Raw genomic sequence first — 19,282 nt, forward strand, 5'->3', positions numbered from 1 at the left:
CAATTTATGGCCAATCCAGCCCAGGGGTGTTCCAACACGTATATATAAATACACATCGACTGACAGTCAGTCACCCAGTACCGTATAAGGCCAATCCATCCTTGGGAAATCCATACCAAATATATATAATCATCTACACTCACTGGGGATGTACAGACTCTGGAGGGGCTCCTTCAGCCCAAGCTCTATATAAAGCCAATATGGCCTACTGCAGGCGGGCAGTCCCGATCCGTATAATAACAAAGCCTATAAGGCCTGCTGCAGGCGGACAACCCCGATCCATAAAATAGTAAAGCCTATAAGGCCTGCTGCAGGCGGGCAGCCCCAATCCATATAATAATAATAATGTATAAAGCCATTATGGCCTGCTGCATCGCGCAGCTCAATCCCATAAATATCCTCACAATGGACAAATATTACTGAGTGTGAAATTTATATTTTTGAACAATTAATTCAACAGCAACACGACCCCATGGGTCCCAAAATATTGGCACGTAGCCTAAACATGATCTTTAATAGGAGCCTCAGCTCAATTTGTCTAACATGTGGAGAATGTTCAGATAATAACATGATTCATTAATCTTACAACTACATAGGATTTATTCAAGATACAATTTATATGGTGCACGTCCACATGCTCGTCACATATCGTGTGTGTCACCTCCAAACAATTTATATCATACCAAATTCGGGGATTCATACCCTCAGAACCAAGTTTAGAAGTGTTACTTACCTCAAACCGTGTAATTCTTTACTCCCGTATGCCTTTGCCTCGTGAATTATTCTCCAAACGCCTCGAATCTAGCCATAATTAATTTGATTCAGTCAATAAAATTTATTGGAATTAATTCCATAAGAAAATGCTAATTTTCCATAAAAATCCGAAATTACACTCCAAATATCGCCCGTAGGACCCACATCTCGGAACCCAACAAAAGTTGCAAAATCCGAAAGCCCATTCTACTACGAGTCTACCCATACTAATTTTACCAAAATCCGACCTCAACTCTACCCCCAAATTATCAAATCTTATTTTCAAATCTCTAAGTTCAAATCTTCGATTTACCCCTCAAAAAACATGTAATCTAGTCAGATTATTCAATGATAATTCAATATTATGGAGTAGAAATGATCACAAGGGACTTACCTCAAGTTTTCCCATGATTTCTCGCTCAAAATTCGCCTCAACCCGTTTTTGGAATGTCCAAAAATGAGAAAATCACGGAACCCTCTGTTATTTGTACACTGTCCAGAGGTTCCACACCTACGGCCTCTTTAACCGCTGTTGTGCAACCACTTTTGCGGATATTCCCTCGCTTCTATGAAATTCCTCGCTTATGCAATCACCCACGTACAGGTGCGTGTCTGCACCTGCGAGATGCCTTCCGTATCTGCGATCCACAGTCACCAGCCCAGCCTCCGCTTCTGCGCATCTCAGCTCACACCTGCGAGCTCGCTTGTGCGAGTTTCCTGTCTGCTTCTGTGAACCTTGCATACCTGTGATGTCCATTACGCTTCTGCGTGGTCGCACCTGCGAGCCAAGTTCCGCAGGTGCGATTGCATCAGAAGGCAGAAACTTCAGATTTCTTCTAAGTCCGAATTTGATCCGTTAACCATCCGAAACTCACCCGAGCCCCTCGGGACCCCATCTGAACATACCAACAAGTTCCATAACATAACACGGACCTAATCGAGGCCTCAAATCATATCAAATAACATCAAAACGACGAATTGCACCTCAAAATAAAATCTATGAACTTTGAACTCTCAAATTCTATATCTTATGCCGAAACACAACAAATAAATATATAATGACTTCAAATTTTGCACACAAGTCATAAATGACATAACAGAGCTATTCAAATTTTTATAATTAGATTCCAACCCCGATAACAAAAGTCAACCCCCGGTTAATCTTCCCAAAAATTCAACTTTCGGCATTTCAAGCCTAATTCCACTATGGACCTCCAATTAATTTTCCGGACACGGTCCTAAGTCCAAAATTACCATACGGAGCTATTGGAATCATTAGAATTCAATTCCGAGGTCATTTACTCATAAGTCAATATCCGGTCAACTTTTCCAACTTAAGTTTTCAATTATGAGACTAAGTATCTCATTTCACTCCGAAATCTTTCCGGACACGAACCAAATAACCTGATAAGTTATAAATTAACTGTAAGGCATAAATTGAGCATTAAATATGAGAACGGGGCTGTAATACTCAAAACGACCGGCCGGATCGTTACACCATTTGCTTTGCGTACTCTTCAAAAAGCTCTCTTTTTGTGTTATCATGTCTTTTTCGTATCTTGTACCTAGGTTCTTGCTCTATTGTATGGAACCCAAAGTAATGATTTTAGGATTGCTTAATTTATTGTCAAATGGGGTATTTTTAGTTGTTGCTCCTATATGTAGTGGCTGAGATTGGGAAAAATATTTTCTGGCATTGAAAGATTTTGAGTTTTTGATTGGAATCTGGAAGTTTCTTAAGATTTAACGATTCGAGCCGTTCGGAAGTTGATACGCTCAGAATGGAATTTCTGGAGCATTGTTTAGCTTGCTCGACATTGGATTCAGCTTGTTCGAGGTAAGTAACTCTTCTAATCTTGGTGCTGAGGGTATGAACCCTGATGATATGTGTTATGTGTTTGGTGTTGAGGTGATGCACATGCTAGGTGACGGGCGTGTGGGTGTGCACCGTTTGAACAGTGACCCCGTTATTCCTGTGTACTGTGTAGTTACCTGAACTTATCTGTAATCATGAAATCTCTACGTACTAGAGTTATCGAGTTGTGACTTATGTTAGAAAAAAAATGCTTAGGCAAATGTTGGTATTATTGGGACCCACAGAGGTCATTTCTGTTTTCGATTTATTTGTTTAAATTATAAATTCATACTCAGTCCTGTTCATTCATTTCATATCATCTCTCAGTCTCTGTTGCTATTTATTGATTCGTCATATCATCATTTTGGGCTAGTTTCATGACATTGTGAGCCCGAAAGACTGGAGAGATTGATGACTGAGTGAGGTCGAGGGCCTGATTGTGAGGATAAATATGGGATCGGACTGCACGCCGTAGCAGGCCATATTGTCTTTATATACTTTGTTATTATGGTATCGGGCTGTACGCCGCAGTAGGTCAGATTGGCTTATTATAGCACGTGAGTTATCCGTGCGGATACAGGTATTAATACTATAGCACGTGATTTGACCGTGCAGCACGTGAGTTGTCCGTGCCGATTATAGCTCTTGGGCTGAAGGAGCTCCTCTGGAGTCTGTACACACCCCCAGTGAGTGCAGGTACCTACTGAGTACGAGTGCTGAGTGCCGAGGGACGAGCTGTAATGACCCAGTCGGTCGTTTTTAGAGTTATAGCCCTGATCCCCAGTTTACTACTTTTCCCATATCGTTTTCTACTTATGTGACTTCCCGGGAGGTTGTTGTTGTAGTTTCGGAGTGAATTGGGATACGTTGTCCCTAAATGGAAGTTTAAGTCTTAGAATTTTAACCGCAGTTGGGACTGTGTGAAGACGACTATGGAATGGAGTTTCGTCGATTCTGTTAGCTCCGTTAGGTGATTTTGGACTTAGGGACATGTCCAGATTGTGTTTGGGAGGTATGTAGCTGATTTTGGCTTGAATTGGCGAAAGTCGAATTTTTTGGAGATTTTGACCGGTAGTGAACTTTTTGATATCGGGGTCGGATTCCAATTCCGGAAGTTGGAGTAGGTCTGTAATGTCAATTATGACTTGTGTGCAAAATTTGAGGTCAATCGGACGTGATTTGATAGGTTTCGGTATCGGTTGTAGAAATATAAAGTTTCAAGTTCATTCAGTTTGAATCGGAGGGTGATTCGTATTTTTTGCGTTGTTTGATGTGATTCGAGGGCTTGACTAAGTTCGTGTGTTTTAGCACTGGTTGGTATGTTTGGTTGAGGTCCCGGTGGCCTCGGGTGTGTTTCAGATGCTTAACAAATTGAATTTGGACTTAGGCTAGTTGCTGAAGATTTTCTGGTTTCTGGTGTTTTCGCACCTGCGGAGGGGAGACCGCAGGTGCGGGATCGCACGTGTGGAAGGTGGAGCACAGGTGCGGTTTAGTCAAGCTTGGTCTGTGAGCACAGATGCCAAATGAGAGCGGAGGATTGACCGTAGGACCGAAAAGGGGCGGCCTGGGCAGAGTCGCAGATGCGGAAGGTCATCCGCATAAGCAGGCCCACAGGTGCGTGCCCTGGTCCACAGAAGCGGATCTTTGGACCTTAAGCCATCTCCGCACCTGCGATGGAAATTTTGCAGGTGCGGCGTCACTTGTGCGACTGGTAGTTCGCAGATGCGGAATCACTGGGCAGAAAAGGTCAAGTTCGAGGGTTTGATTTCCATTTTCAATTTTGGGACTTTGAGAGCTCGGTGTGAGGCGATGTTTCGAGGGTTCTTCAATGAAATTGTTGGGGTAAGTGATTCTAACCCGGATTGGACTATATTTCATGTATCTATTACTATTTTCATCATCTAATTAGGGATTTGAGTTGGAAATTTGGGGGAAAATGGTAGAAACTTCCTAGACTAAAATTTTGAGTTTTGAAAGGCGATTTGAGGTTAGATTCAAGTAATTCTTATATGGTTGGACTCGTGAGTGAATGGGTGTTCATATTTTGTAACCTTTACCCGTTTCCGAGACGTGGGCCCAGGGAGGCTTTTTGGGGCGATTTTCTAATTTCTTGTTTTAGCTTTGATTTCATTAAATAGATTAGTTTCTTATAGTTGTATTTATGGTATGTAATTGATTTTGGCTAGATTTGGGCCATTCAGAGTCGGATATTCGTGGAAAAGGCATTGTTACCGATTGATTGTGCTTGGTTCGAGGTAAGTGGCTTGCCTAACCTTGTGGGGGGGGGGGGGGGAATCCCCTTAGGATTTGGTACAGTTGTGATATGTGAGCACCGTGTACGTGAGGTGACGAGTACGTGCACGAGATATTTGTTGTAAAACCTGATTTATTTTACTGAGTAGCAACCTGTTTTCCCTTTAATTTGAGTTATACCGTTTAAATGCGTATTAGTCTGTTTTCATTCTTAATTAAGCTATTCCAATATATGTAGTTATCCTGTTCATTCTAATATCGCATGTCTATGTGCTTTAACTACTTATTTAAACTCTATGAAGCATGCCTAGTTGATTTCGATCCCCTGTTTACTACTTTCCCCGTATCGTTTTCTTCTTATGTGACTTGCCGGGAGGTTGTTGTTGTGGTTTCATAGTGAATTGGGACACTTAGTCCCTAAACGGAAGCTTAAGTCTTAGGATTTTGACCGTAGTCGGGAGTCGGGACTGCGTGAAGACGACTCCAGAATGGATTTTCATCGATTTAGTTAGCTCCGTTGGGTGATTTTGGACTTAGGGGCATGTCTGGATTGTGTTTTGGAGGTTTGTAACTGATTTTGGCTTGAATTGGCGAAAGTCAAATTTTTAGAGATTTTGACTGGTAGTGGACTTTTTGATATCGCGGTCGGATTCCGATTCCGGAAGTTGGATTAGGTCCATAATGTCAATTAAGACTTGTGTACAAAATTTGAGGTCAATCGGACGTGATTTGATAGGTTTCGGCATCGGTTGTAGAAATTTAAAGTTTCAAGTTCATTAAGTTTGAATCGGAGGGTGATTCGTGTTTTTAGCGTTGTTTGATGTGATTCGAGGTCTCGACTAAGTTTGTATGGTATTTTAGAACTGGTTGGTATGTTTGGTTGAGGTCCCGGGGGCCTCGGGTGTGTTTCGGATGCTTAACAAATTGAATTTGGACTTAGGCTAGTTGCTGAAGATTTTCTGGTTTCTCGTGTTTTTGCACCTGCGGAGGGGAGACCGCAGGTGTGGGATCGTACGTGCGGAAGGAGGAGCACAGGTGTGGTTTGGTCAAGCTTGGTCTGTGAGCGCATGTGCAAAATGGGAGCCGCATCTGCGCATCCGCAGATGCGGAGGATTAACCTCAGGAGCGAAAAATGGGCGGCCTGGGCAGAGTCGCAGATGCGGAAGGTCATCTGCAAAAGCGGGCCCGCAGGTGCGTGCCCTGGTCCACAGAAGCGGATCTTTGGACCTTAAGCCATCTCCGCACCTGCGATGGAAATTTCGCAGGTGCGGCGTCACATGTGCGACTAGTAGTTCGCAGATGCGGAATCACTGGGCAAAAAAGGTCAAGTTCGAGGGTTTGATTTCCATTTTCAATTTTGGGACTTTGAGAGCTCGGTGTGAGGCGATGTTTCGAGGGTTCTTCAAGGAAATTTTTGGGGTAAGTGATTCTAACCCGGATTGGACTATATTTCATGTATCTATTACTATTTTCATCATCTAATTAGGGATTTGAGTTGGAAATTTGGGGGAAAATGGTAGAAACTTCCTAGACTAAAATTTTGAGTTTTGAAAGGCGATTTGAGGTTAGATTCAAGTAATTCTTATATGGTTGGACTCGTGAGTGAATGGGTGTTCATATTTTGTAACCTTTACCCGTTTCCGAGACGTGGGCCCAGGGAGGCTTTTTGGGGCGATTTTCTAATTTCTTGTTTTAGCTTTGATTTCATTAAATAGATTAGTTTCTTATAGTTGTATTTATGGTATGTAATTGATTTTGGCTAGATTTGGGCCATTCAGAGTCGGATATTCGTGGAAAAGGCATTGTTACCGATTGATTGTGCTTGGTTCGAGGTAAGTGGCTTGCCTAACCTTGTGGGGGGGGGGGGGGGGGAATCCCCTTAGGATTTGGTACAGTTGTGATATGTGAGCACCGTGTACGTGAGGTGACGAGTACGTGCACGAGATATTTGTTGTAAAACCTGATTTATTTTACTGAGTAGCAACCTGTTTTCCCTTTAATTTGAGTTATACCGTTTAAATGCGTATTAGTCTGTTTTCATTCTTAATTAAGCTATTCCAATATATGTAGTTATCCTGTTCATTCTAATATCGCATGTCTATGTGCTTTAACTACTTATTTAAACTCTATGAAGCATGCCTAGTTGATTTCGATCCCCTGTTTACTACTTTCCCCGTATCGTTTTCTTCTTATGTGACTTGCCGGGAGGTTGTTGTTGTGGTTTCATAGTGAATTGGGACACTTAGTCCCTAAACGGAAGCTTAAGTCTTAGGATTTTGACCGTAGTCGGGAGTCGGGACTGCGTGAAGACGACTCCAGAATGGATTTTCATCGATTTCGTTAGCTCCGTTGGGTGATTTTGGACTTAGGGGCATGTCTGGATTGTGTTTTGGAGGTTTGTAACTGATTTTGGCTTGAATTGGCGAAAGTCAAATTTTTAGAGATTTTGACTGGTAGTGGACTTTTTGATATCGCGGTCGGATTCCGATTCCGGAAGTTGGATTAGGTCCATAATGTCAATTAAGACTTGTGTACAAAATTTGAGGTCAATCGGACATGATTTGATAGGTTTCGGCATCGGTTGTAGAAATTTAAAGTTTCAAGTTCATTAAGTTTGAATCGGAGGGTGATTCGTGTTTTTAGCGTTGTTTGATGTGATTCGAGGTCTCGACTAAGTTTGTATGGTATTTTAGAACTGGTTGGTATGTTTGGTTGAGGTCCCGGGGGCCTCGGGTGTGTTTCGGATGCTTAACAAATTGAATTTGGACTTAGGCTAGTTGCTGAAGATTTTCTGGTTTCTCGTGTTTTTGCACCTGCGGAGGGGAGACCGCAGGTGTGGGATCGTACGTGCGGAAGGAGGAGCACAGGTGCGGTTTGGTCAAGCTTGGTCTGTGAGCGCATGTGCAAAATGGGAGCCGCATCTGCGCATCCGCAGATGCGGAGGATTAACCTCAGGAGCGAAAAATGGGCGGCCTGGGCAGAGTCGCAGATGCGGAAGGTCATCTGCAAAAGCGGGCCCGCAGGTGCGTGCCCTGGTCCACAGAAGCGGATCTTTGGACCTTAAGCCATCTCCGCACCTGCGATGGAAATTTCGCAGGTGCGGCGTCACATGTGCGACTAGTAGTTCGCAGATGCGGAATCACAGGGCAAAAAAGGTCAAGTTCGAGGGTTTGATTTCCATTTTCAATTTTGGGACTTTGAGAGCTCGGTGTGAGGCGATGTTTCGAGGGTTCTTCAAGGAAATTTTTGGGGTAAGTGATTCTAACCCGGATTGGACTATATTTCATGTATCTATTACTATTTTCATCATCTAATTAGGGATTTGAGTTGGAAATTTGGGGGAAATGGTAGAAACTTCCTAGACTAAAATTTTTAGTTTTGAAAGGCGATTTGAGGTTAGATTCGAGTAATTCTTATATGGTTGGACTCGTGAGTGAATGGGTGTTCATATTTTATAACCTTTACCCGATTCCGAGACGTGGGCCTAGGGAGGCATTTTGGGTCGATTTTCTAATTTCTTGTTTTAGCTTTGATTTCATTAAATAGATTAGTTTCTTATAGTTGTATTTATGGTATGTAATTGATTTTGGCTAGATTTGGGCCATTCAGAGTCGGATATTCGTGGAAAAGGCATTGTTACCGATTGATTGAGCTTGGTTCGAGGTAAGTGACTTGCCTAACCTTGTGTGGGGGAAATCCCCTTAGGATTTGGTACTGTTGTGATATGTGAGCACCGTGTACGTGAGGTGACGAGTACGTGCACGAGATATTTGTTGTAAAACCTGATTTATTTTACTGAGTAGCAACCTGTTTTCCCTTTAATTTGAGTTATACCGTTTAAATGCGTATTAGTCTGTTTTCATTCTTAATTAAGCTATTCCAATATATGTAGTTATCCTGTTCATTCTAATATCGCATGTCTATGTGCTTTAACTACTTATTTAAACTCTATGAAGCATGCCTAGTTGATTTCGATCCCCTGTTTACTACTTTCCCCGTATCGTTTTCTTCTTATGTGACTTGCCGGGAGGTTGTTGTTGTGGTTTCATAGTGAATTGGGACACTTAGTCCCTAAACGGAAGCTTAAGTCTTAGGATTTTGACCGTAGTCGGGAGTCGGGACTGCGTGAAGACGACTCCAGAATGGATTTTCATCGATTTCGTTAGCTCCGTTGGGTGATTTTGGACTTAGGGGCATGTCTGGATTGTGTTTTGGAGGTTTGTAACTGATTTTGGCTTGAATTGGCGAAAGTCAAATTTTTAGAGATTTTGACTGGTAGTGGACTTTTTGATATCGCGGTCGGATTCCGATTCCGGAAGTTGGATTAGGTCCATAATGTCAATTAAGACTTGTGTACAAAATTTGAGGTCAATCGGACATGATTTGATAGGTTTCGGCATCGGTTGTAGAAATTTAAAGTTTCAAGTTCATTAAGTTTGAATCGGAGGGTGATTCGTGTTTTTAGCGTTGTTTGATGTGATTCGAGGTCTCGACTAAGTTTGTATGGTATTTTAGAACTGGTTGGTATGTTTGGTTGAGGTCCCGGGGGCCTCGGGTGTGTTTCGGATGCTTAACAAATTGAATTTGGACTTAGGCTAGTTGCTGAAGATTTTCTGGTTTCTCGTGTTTTTGCACCTGCGGAGGGGAGACCGCAGGTGTGGGATCGTACGTGCGGAAGGAGGAGCACAGGTGCGGTTTGGTCAAGCTTGGTCTGTGAGCGCATGTGCAAAATGGGAGCCGCATCTGCGCATCCGCAGATGCGGAGGATTAACCTCAGGAGCGAAAAATGGGCGGCCTGGGCAGAGTCGCAGATGCGGAAGGTCATCTGCAAAAGCGGGCCCGCAGGTGCGTGCCCTGGTCCACAGAAGCGGATCTTTGGACCTTAAGCCATCTCCGCACCTGCGATGGAAATTTCGCAGGTGCGGCGTCACATGTGCGACTAGTAGTTCGCAGATGCGGAATCACAGGGCAAAAAAGGTCAAGTTCGAGGGTTTGATTTCCATTTTCAATTTTGGGACTTTGAGAGCTCGGTGTGAGGCGATGTTTCGAGGGTTCTTCAAGGAAATTTTTGGGGTAAGTGATTCTAACCCGGATTGGACTATATTTCATGTATCTATTACTATTTTCATCATCTAATTAGGGATTTGAGTTGGAAATTTGGGGGAAATGGTAGAAACTTCCTAGACTAAAATTTTTAGTTTTGAAAGGCGATTTGAGGTTAGATTCGAGTAATTCTTATATGGTTGGACTCGTGAGTGAATGGGTGTTCATATTTTATAACCTTTACCCGATTCCGAGACGTGGGCCTAGGGAGGCATTTTGGGTCGATTTTCTAATTTCTTGTTTTAGCTTTGATTTCATTAAATAGATTAGTTTCTTATAGTTGTATTTATGGTATGTAATTGATTTTGGCTAGATTTGGGCCATTCAGAGTCGGATATTCGTGGAAAAGGCATTGTTACCGATTGATTGAGCTTGGTTCGAGGTAAGTGACTTGCCTAACCTTGTGTGGGGGAAATCCCCTTAGGATTTGGTACTGTTGTGATATGTGAGCACCGTGTACGTGAGGTGACGAGTACGTGCACGAGATATTTGTTGTAAAACCTGATTTATTTTACTAAGTAGTAACCTGTTTTCCCTTTAATTTGAGTTATACCGTTTAAATGCGTATTAGTCTGTTTTCATTCTTAATTGAGCTATTCCAATATATGTAGTTATCCTGTTCATTCTAATATCGCATGTCTACGTGCTTTAACTACTTATTTAAACTCTATGAAGCATGCCTAGTTGATTTCCTGTTTTTCCTTGTTCTTTATCAGTATAATTGTAAAAATCTTGCTGTTAACTGTTGTATTTATCAGTTTGAGTTGTGTGTTTACTTTTGAGACTGCGAGGCGGTTCCTCTTGAGTTCTCCCTGCACATTTACTTTTGAGACTACGAGGTGGTACCTCGGGAGTTCTCCCTGCACATTTACTTTTGAGACTACGAGGCGGTACCTCGAGAGTTCTTCCTGTATATTTATTTTGGGACTACGAGATGGTATCTCGGAAAATCCCCTGCTGTTTACCCATGTGTGTTTTACTGTTGCCTTGATGTGTCTCCTTTTGTTAAATTCTAGTCTCTCATTATACTGTATATTCTCCTGCCTTATTTATTATTTACTAGTGAGCCTGACCTGACCTCGCCACTACTCGACCGAGGTTAGGCTCTGCACTTACTGGGTACCATTGTGGTATACTCATGCTACTCTTCTGCACATGTTTTCGTGCACAGATCCAGGTTCATCATACCAGCCTCGCTATTAGTTGTGCATTTGCTGCTGTTCCGGAGACTTCAAAGTACATCTGCTCGCGTTCGCAGACTTAGGAGTCCCCCTCTATTCTCCCCTATGTCAAACACTTCCTGTATTTCTTTTATTTGACTCTAGTATATAGAGATGTTGTTTTCCTTTTGTAGCTTGTGACTTACGATATTCCGGATTTTGGGAAGACTGTATATTTATATAATATTGGTTATTGTACATGTCGAGCGACATTGTTACTAGTTATTCAGTTATCCACTGCTGTTAATTGCCAAGTTTTACTTTCGTTTTGTTATTTTTAGCAATTTGTTAGGCTTACCTAGTCGTAAAGACTAGGAGCCGTCACGACATTATACGGAGGGAGTTTGGGTCATGACACGAGCGATTGGGAGGATTGAGTGACTGTGAGGATTGAGTGACTGTGAGGACTGAGTGACTGAAAAAACTGAATGACTGTGAGGACTGAGTGATTGGGAGGACTGAGTGAATTGATACTCTGAGAGTATGCATATGGTTTTATCACTGAGTTGCATATCATTATCATGCACACTTAACATACAGGCATAGAGATGCATTTTCCTCATGCTGTACGATATGACGCCATTCATGACTTCACATCCTCATTGACATGTGGGCATATAGATGTATTTTCCTCATGCCATTTGAAAATAAAACATACTATCTGTTGTTGAAAAGTTTTGCGAGAAAAATAAAGTTTTTACAAAACGTACTCATATTTTGGTGATTTCGGCAAAAAGATTTGAGTTTTACTGTTATAACTGAAAAGAAAATATTTATTTTCCGGAACAAGCTGAGCATTTATTGTTGAGTTATTACTGGTGTTATTTTCATTATATTTTTATGACTTGTTATTGGCTATTGGTGTTGGATCCTGACCTGTGTTCTAGCTCGTCATTACTTTCAACCTAAGGTTAGGTTTGTTACTTATTGAGTACATGTGGTCGATTGTACTCATACTACACTTCTGACACTTTTGCACCTTGCGTGCAGATATTGGATGCTGATGTTGCTGTGATCGACGGGAGCTGGATTTGAAGATGTACCTGTGTTCCGGTCATAGCTACCTTTTGTTCATGGTAGCCTTAGATTTATAAAAAAAATCCGTTTATCTACATTTCGAACAGATAATATATTTATTTCTTACCAGCTTTTTATGTACATTTCGAACAGATAATATATTTATTTCTTACCAGCTTGTAAATTCTAATCTTAGAAGCTCATGATTTGTACTACCAGTCCTTGGGGAATGTATTAGAGTCAATTAAATATTATTGGAATTGGATAGTTATTAGTTAACTTACCTAGCGGGTTGGGTTAGGTGTCATCACAACTAATTGAATTTTGGGTCGTGACATAATTGCTCCAAGTTTGATTAATTTGATGGCTTGGGTTTAGATATAGAGAAATAAAAATGAGAAAGAATATATAGGATATGAGATGGTGGACTTCAATCTTGAAGAGTGAAGAGTGATATAAATAGTTTTGTTGTGGGAATATCAACGAGTAAACAAATAAATGGAGTACATGTTAATTAATCCTACACGTTAAGAAGGTATACAAACTTAAGATTAGATCTGACTACAATTTAGAACTCCCAATCACATAATGGTATGTACGTCTCGCACATGATATGCGACTTAAGTGTAATATATAATTGAAAATTGTACTATACTCTACGGTTTTCTGCAAAAATTAAATATAAGGAGTACTACCTTCAATTCAAAGATGATTGTCCAATTTTACTTCCCAACTCCCAAGATTAAATAGATTAATTTTGTAGATTAATGACTCATTCTAGAGTTAGAATACATTGTTGGTGGTGCTTGAATAATAAGATTATAGTAAAATTTGGTTTTAAGTAATAATTTAGAGTTAGAGTAAACTTAATATTTCCTCCGTTTCAATTTGTGTGAACATATTTCCTTTTTAGTCCGTGTCAAAAATAATGACCTCTTTCCTTATTTGAAAACAATTTACTTTTATGCAATGATTTATAACCACACAAAATATATGTGCCTCATTTTACACTACAAGTTCAAAAGTCTTATCTCTTTTATTAAATTTCGTACCCAGTCAAATAAGTTCTCATAAATTGAAACGGAGAGTATATCTTATTCTAGATCTAAGATTAAGAAAAAGAATAGAGAAATTGAATGTGCACGCACTCTCATGAATGATTCGTGATCATCACAAAGCTGACCTAGGTACTATTCAGATTTAACTTGAGCCATAAAGCTCACGATTGAAGGTCAGATTTCGTGTCCAAAAACAGGACGATAAACAAAACAAGTATTTGATCCCCATCATTAGTTTACTTTTAGCTATTAACTCCGTTGCAAAATTTTACTATAATACATATTGCGTCTGTAGCTGCTGATTTGTTGGTATGATAATTCCGAATTTAATTTGTTCGAATTGAGCTCCTATGAGTATGTTCAATGCCTATGAGTAGTCTTGAACTTTCACATATTAATCGAGTCTGACTGACGAGTGATGACTCTGCTTATAACAGCATTATAAGATTGAAGCAACATACATACATACATTAGTTCATAGTTGGCTTAATTGCATTCTGAGCTGGAAGTAATTAGTTCAGCAAGAAGCCATCCAGAAATCAGAAGAATTCCTTTCATCACATTAACAAATGCTCAGATATGGCGCAGAACAAAAAATAACAACGGTTGAGCTACTTTGTTTCCTCTGTTGAGAAGGTCGCAGACCCGAGGATGGATGTGTCGGAGTCTGTTAGGAAAATGAAGTCCATTATTGCAAAAAAGCTACACCTACAAATTAAATGACAAACGATTGAGAGAGCTACTAAAAATTGTTTCCCATATCTGATGGAGCAACACTTACCAGCTTTACTAGTCCTATGATATAAGAACTTGGAGAGTGACACAGCCTGTGTTTTCTTCTATTTCTCTTTTAATATCCATAGCTGAATCCCCAACAGAGTCCATGCAGTTATCCACTTCAATAAGTTGGAGTGTTGGAATATCGGCAAAGCTAGGAGGGATCTCGTCGAGGTCATCACAATATTGTATAACTAGCTTCTCAAGCATGGGAAATGATTCCTCTGAAGCTTTCCATTCTTCCATAAAGAGCACAAATAATGTGAAGAATTTGAGTGCAGGGAACTCGACATATCTGACGTCTAAACACTGATCATTCCCCACAAGATATCCTCTATATACTTCGAGACTCTCAAGCTTCTGCAGTCTTGCAATATTTGAAACTATTTCTTCCGTTAGAAAAATGTTCCGAATGCACAACTCCCTAAGATTTGAAGGGAAGACAATGTAGCTGGACCATTCAACTGAATATTCATCTTCATATGAGCATAAGGCATCTAGTTTAAGAGATTGAAGCCGAGTATGAAGTTCTGGTATGGGAAACAAAGAACAACTAGGTACACTTATAATTTCGAGACTGAGTTCTTCAAGATTCGGACACCTCCACCAGACCTTCCGAGCCTCATCGCTCACAGTAACACGACAATTGCGCAATGTCTTCAAGTTCTCTAGCGTACTTTCTGAAGGTTCTTCTAAAATTGGTCGACCAGTTTTAGTATCCCATTCGCCTGTAAAGATAAATGCGGTTATATTCACATGCCTTAGCTTTGTCATTTTCCAGAATGCAGCAGTCGATGTCCTCAATGGATATCTTGAATAATCTACCACTAGAGTTTGGAGATAGAGTAGATGTGATACCCACTTGAAATCAAATTTTTCGACACAAATTGCAAGGTACCTCAAGTGAGATAGTGATTGTACTGCCGTAATCCAGGAACTTGGTAATTCCCTTTCATTCAAATGCAATGCCTGAACAAATCTTAGTTTAACAGGTGAATGCAAAGAATCTGATCGGTTCCATATGTTGGATTTTGGATGAGCAATGAACTGAAAAACCTTTGGACATTGACCAGAGCGCTTTGTTTCCTTGGACTTGACCATTGGAATGTTGTCCAAATGATATTCATAACAATCTAACTGCTTGGACTCCAACATTGGAATCTTATCCAATCGATATTCATAATGATCTAATTGTTTAACAAGTTCATCATGAATATAAATGCATAACCGTGATTCTTTGGAATACAATTGTTGATTTGAACTGTATGGCACTGTCAGCTGCATAAAGTACTTTTCTTCTGTAAGTCTTCTCAAACAAAACTCACGCACTAAATCATGAAGTGAGCAGTATTCTATGGCACCATTAATTTCCTGTCGGCCAGAGACCATCACTAGGCTTCTCTTAAGTAGATCATTCAACAAAATTCTAGATGTTTCCTCCATATTCTCTGAGTCAATATTCTCTACGAACTCTTCAGCCATCCACAACTTAAGTAAATCAGACACTGGAATCTTATAGTCTTCTGGATACAATGCCATGTACAGAAGACAAGGCTTTAATTGGTCTTCTAAATGGTCGTAACTCGATTGTATTACCTTCATACCCTGCTCTCCTAAAGCAAGGGAACTTAAGTCATTAGCAACCTCCAGCCACAAGGACGCCTTCCTTTCCATTTTCACAATAATTCCAGCAATCAGTACAATCACAAGAGGCAACCCCTTACAATGTTCCGCAACATGTAACCCTGCTTCCAGTAGATCGGGTGGACAACTCTCTCCTCGAAATACTTTCTTCTGCAATAATTCCCAACTCTCTTTCGATGTCAGAAATCTAAGAGAATAAGGATCACTGCAGTGCTGAAGATGCTTAGCCACTTCTTCAATTCGAGTTGTTACAATTACTCTGCTTCCATCTTCACCTTTAGGGAAATACAATCCCAGATCTTCCCATGTCTCGACTTCCCATATATCATCTAATACTATGAGATATCTCCTGCCTTTAAGAGTCTTCTGCAACTTGTCAGCTATGTCAACAGCCTCATCGATTTCGCTCTTATCACGTGTTGCTTGCTTGAAAATCTCAATCAACAATGTCCTCCTATTATACGCTTGCGAAACAGAACACCAAGCTTTAACATCAAAGTAATTAACTATAGAAGGATTGTCGTACACTTTCCTGGCCAAAGTTGTTTTTCCAAGACCTGGCATTCCAAAGATTGAGATAACGTCTAGCTCCTTTGCTCCACCGGTTAATTTCTTCATTATACTTTCTGCATCTTTCACAAAGCCCACAACTTCATCATCAGTTGATGGAAAACTACGTTTGGTGGAAGGCTCTGCAGAAGAAAGAGTCCCTTTTCCACATGTCTCAACAATCTCCATCTCATTAGTTGAAAACTACCGCTAATTAGTGTCTTTCACACAATTGTGGTAACTATAATCTAACTGCCTTGAGTTATAACTCTGTCACCTTCATAAAAGAAATCAAAACAACATTAACATTCTTCATAATTTAGAGAAAGAATCCAAAAATAAATAAATAATAGTAATAAAGTCGTACCACAAGTAAAGTCTCATGTGTCTAAAGGCCAGTAGACCACCAATTTATACTCAAGATGAATAAAAAGAGTAAAGCTCCAAAATCTTAATTTATAACTGAAGGTATAAATTAACCTCTATTGGATATTTTCTTCCAGTCACTGATGGCATTCCAGGTCCTCTGCCCCTCCTTACATGTGTTTGTGAGTATATTTATCCATTTATTTCTCCCTTTTACTTTAGTAATATATATTTGATGCTACTTTTTCTTTTTTGGCTTCCCTTTTTTCTCCCCTTTTTCATTAGATTTTTGTATCCCTCTTCTTTCTTCTTCCCTTCTTTTCCTTTTTCACCTTTTCTTGAGCCGAAAGACATAAGTACACACTATACTCCCAGGCCTCACTTATGGTGGATATGTTGTTGTTGTTACTTTAGTAATATATATCTCTCCATCTTAGGATGGAAGTGTCTTTTAAATATACACCCATATAAGTAAGTAAATATTGATAATTTTGCAAAAGGTTAATTACATTTTAAAAGCCTGCAATTTAGCATTAAATTTCCCACCAGAATTTTTTTGCCTTTCTTTTGGTAATCGGTTAAATTTTATTTTTTTTAAATAAAAATAAAAAGATAAATAGAAGAAAGAGGGAAAGTAGGATGAAATCGAAGAGTTGCCTTCAACGTCCAGGATTGGGAACTAAGGAAATATTTTGAAGTTACAAGTTTCAAAATAAATTGATGAAAATATTATGAAATTTTCATGTTCAAATTATTTGAATTGCGGTAGGAGACAAAGGAAACATAAGGAAATTTCCTAGTTATTAAGTATTTTGGATAAGAACAACGAACAACTTGTAAGGAAAACAACGAACATTGAGCTTCTCATAAAGTAAAAACGAAACTAGAAGGTGTGAATATCACTTAAGAAATTCACATCAAAATGCTCAAGAAATCGGATTGAATGATGATCTACCTAGTGTAATTGCAAAAGAAAGTGCACTGTTTTTTTTTTGATAAAGAAAGTTGATAGAGGGATAATTTAGAAAAGCTATAAGCGTGAACACAAATTTAAACCTAGTGGGTTAGTGTAAACGAACAACTTAGAACAGAGCAACCCAGTTTATACAACAACAACTCAGTATAATCCCACTAGTGGAGTAGGTTAGTGTGTACGCAGACCTTACCCCTACCCTTGGCTAGAGAAACTATTTCCGATAGAAACTCGACCCTCTCCCTCTCCCTCTCCCTCTCCCTCTCCCTCTCCCTCTCCCAACCTTACTTTTGGGGTGATTCGAACTCACAACCTTCTTGGTTGGAAGTGGAGGGTGCTCACTAGCAACCCACTCTTGTCCACGCCCAGTTTATACAATTAGATAAAAGAGTAGGACAAAGCTTAGCTTGAAAACAGAATAATTATCAAAATTGTATATAAGCACAAAAGAGTCATAATATGTAAGATAGAGTAAAAGGGGAAAGATCAATTTGTCGACAAGGCTTCATGTTCCTTTGGTTTCCTTTAACTTTCTGCGAGAAAACTCACCGTAAAACTGCGACCTTCGCCGGGAAATCATCTTCCGTTACTGAGAGTGGCAACAAGAGATTAGTTGCTTAATTAGTTGCTCCACTTAGGATCCTGATACCAGAATTTTGTTTCAGTTTTTCAGGTCCTGAAGAGGCAAACTATACAAAGAACTTCAAAGTTCTCACAGATCTTTCCCTTTGGTCAACTAATACTGATATACAAAGAAAACTAAATTAACTTGAAATAGCCACCAAGAAATGGCTTTCCACTTGCAAAATTTTATGTTTAATTTTAAAAAAAGAACAATGTTGCTTCCAGCTAGAAAGAAAATTCTAATTTAAACGGAGGAGTGGGAGTGGTTAGAGCTTATCACATTTTCTTTTGAAATTATTGCCTGTCCTTTTGCTAGCTTTCCTTTTTATTTTAATTAAGCTGTTTCGACTTTATAATTTTTTATTACTACTTTCAAAAGTTTTAAAAAATTGCTGACAAATATTATATGGTTTATTTCCAAGCAGTGCTGTCCCTAGGTCAAGAGCTTATCCCATTTTCTTTTGAAATTATAATCTATACTTTTATTTTGTCTCGACTCAATATTTACCAGGAGTATAATTTATACATATCATGTGGTTCAATCAGTTTGACAAAAATTTGTTTATGAATCGGAATGATCATCTATCATCTATATTACTATGAACATATTTTGGATGGTTCATTCATCTGCTGTAAATTTATGTCACTTTTTTAATAGTATTATGTTCAATAATCAGTTCGCATATTTCATTTTCATGTAAAGATCATTCTTTTCCTTGATCTAATGTTAAGTGTAAGAACTAGACAAATAACTAAGCCTTAATCCAAAATCCAAATTAGTTGAAACTAAAACCCGCCGAAAATTTGCAGGCTCTAACTCCTGCATTTATTAACGACTATCAAGATTATTCACCTTTCAGAGACTAACAATATAGGAAGTTGAATTGTAACCTCAACTTCAAAGTTAAAAAAGATTCCTAGTAAGAAACCCAGACAGTGGAAATAGAGCAGGGAATTTACAGCTTTTAAATATTTTTTTACACATCGCATAGAACTTAAACTCTTTTTTGTTTATGAGCGTGTTTTCTTTTGTAATTTTTAATTTGCGAAGATTTTAAAGGGATGCATTGTTACATTCAAACCAAATCTT

General features: G+C 39.5%; 1 protein-coding gene across 3 annotated transcripts; it reads right to left on the reverse strand.

Annotated features, from left to right (window-relative positions):
* Positions 1–13,737: 13,737 nt before the first annotated feature.
* LOC104092967 (putative late blight resistance protein homolog R1C-3) lies at positions 13,738–18,421 on the reverse strand. 3 transcript variants are annotated; one of them, XM_009598661.4, is made up of 3 exons: positions 18,118–18,421; positions 14,041–16,506; positions 13,738–13,926 (listed from the first exon to the last, which is right to left on the reverse strand). In XM_009598661.4, the coding sequence occupies exon 2, from the start codon at positions 16,416–16,418 to the stop codon at positions 14,055–14,057; it is 2,364 nt and encodes a 787-aa protein (XP_009596956.1). In that variant the 5' UTR covers positions 16,419–16,506; positions 18,118–18,421; the 3' UTR covers positions 13,738–13,926; positions 14,041–14,054. The 3 variants fall into 3 exon arrangements, with proteins under 3 accessions (XP_009596956.1, XP_009596954.1, XP_009596953.1); XM_009598659.4 differs by having other exon boundaries at positions 13,738–13,967; positions 18,118–18,420; XM_009598658.4 differs by having other exon boundaries at positions 13,738–16,506; positions 18,118–18,420.
* Between the last annotated feature and the right edge of the window lie 861 nt (positions 18,422–19,282).

The sequence above is a fragment of the Nicotiana tomentosiformis genome, chromosome 6, assembly GCF_000390325.3.
Source record: "Nicotiana tomentosiformis chromosome 6, ASM39032v3, whole genome shotgun sequence".
Taxonomy (NCBI): domain Eukaryota; kingdom Viridiplantae; phylum Streptophyta; class Magnoliopsida; order Solanales; family Solanaceae; genus Nicotiana; species Nicotiana tomentosiformis.

Coding starts and splice junctions, on each gene's coding strand:
- LOC104092967 (XM_009598661.4), bottom strand. CDS start 16,418: ATGGAGATTGTTGAGACATGTGGAAAAGGGACTCTTTCTTCTGCAGAG.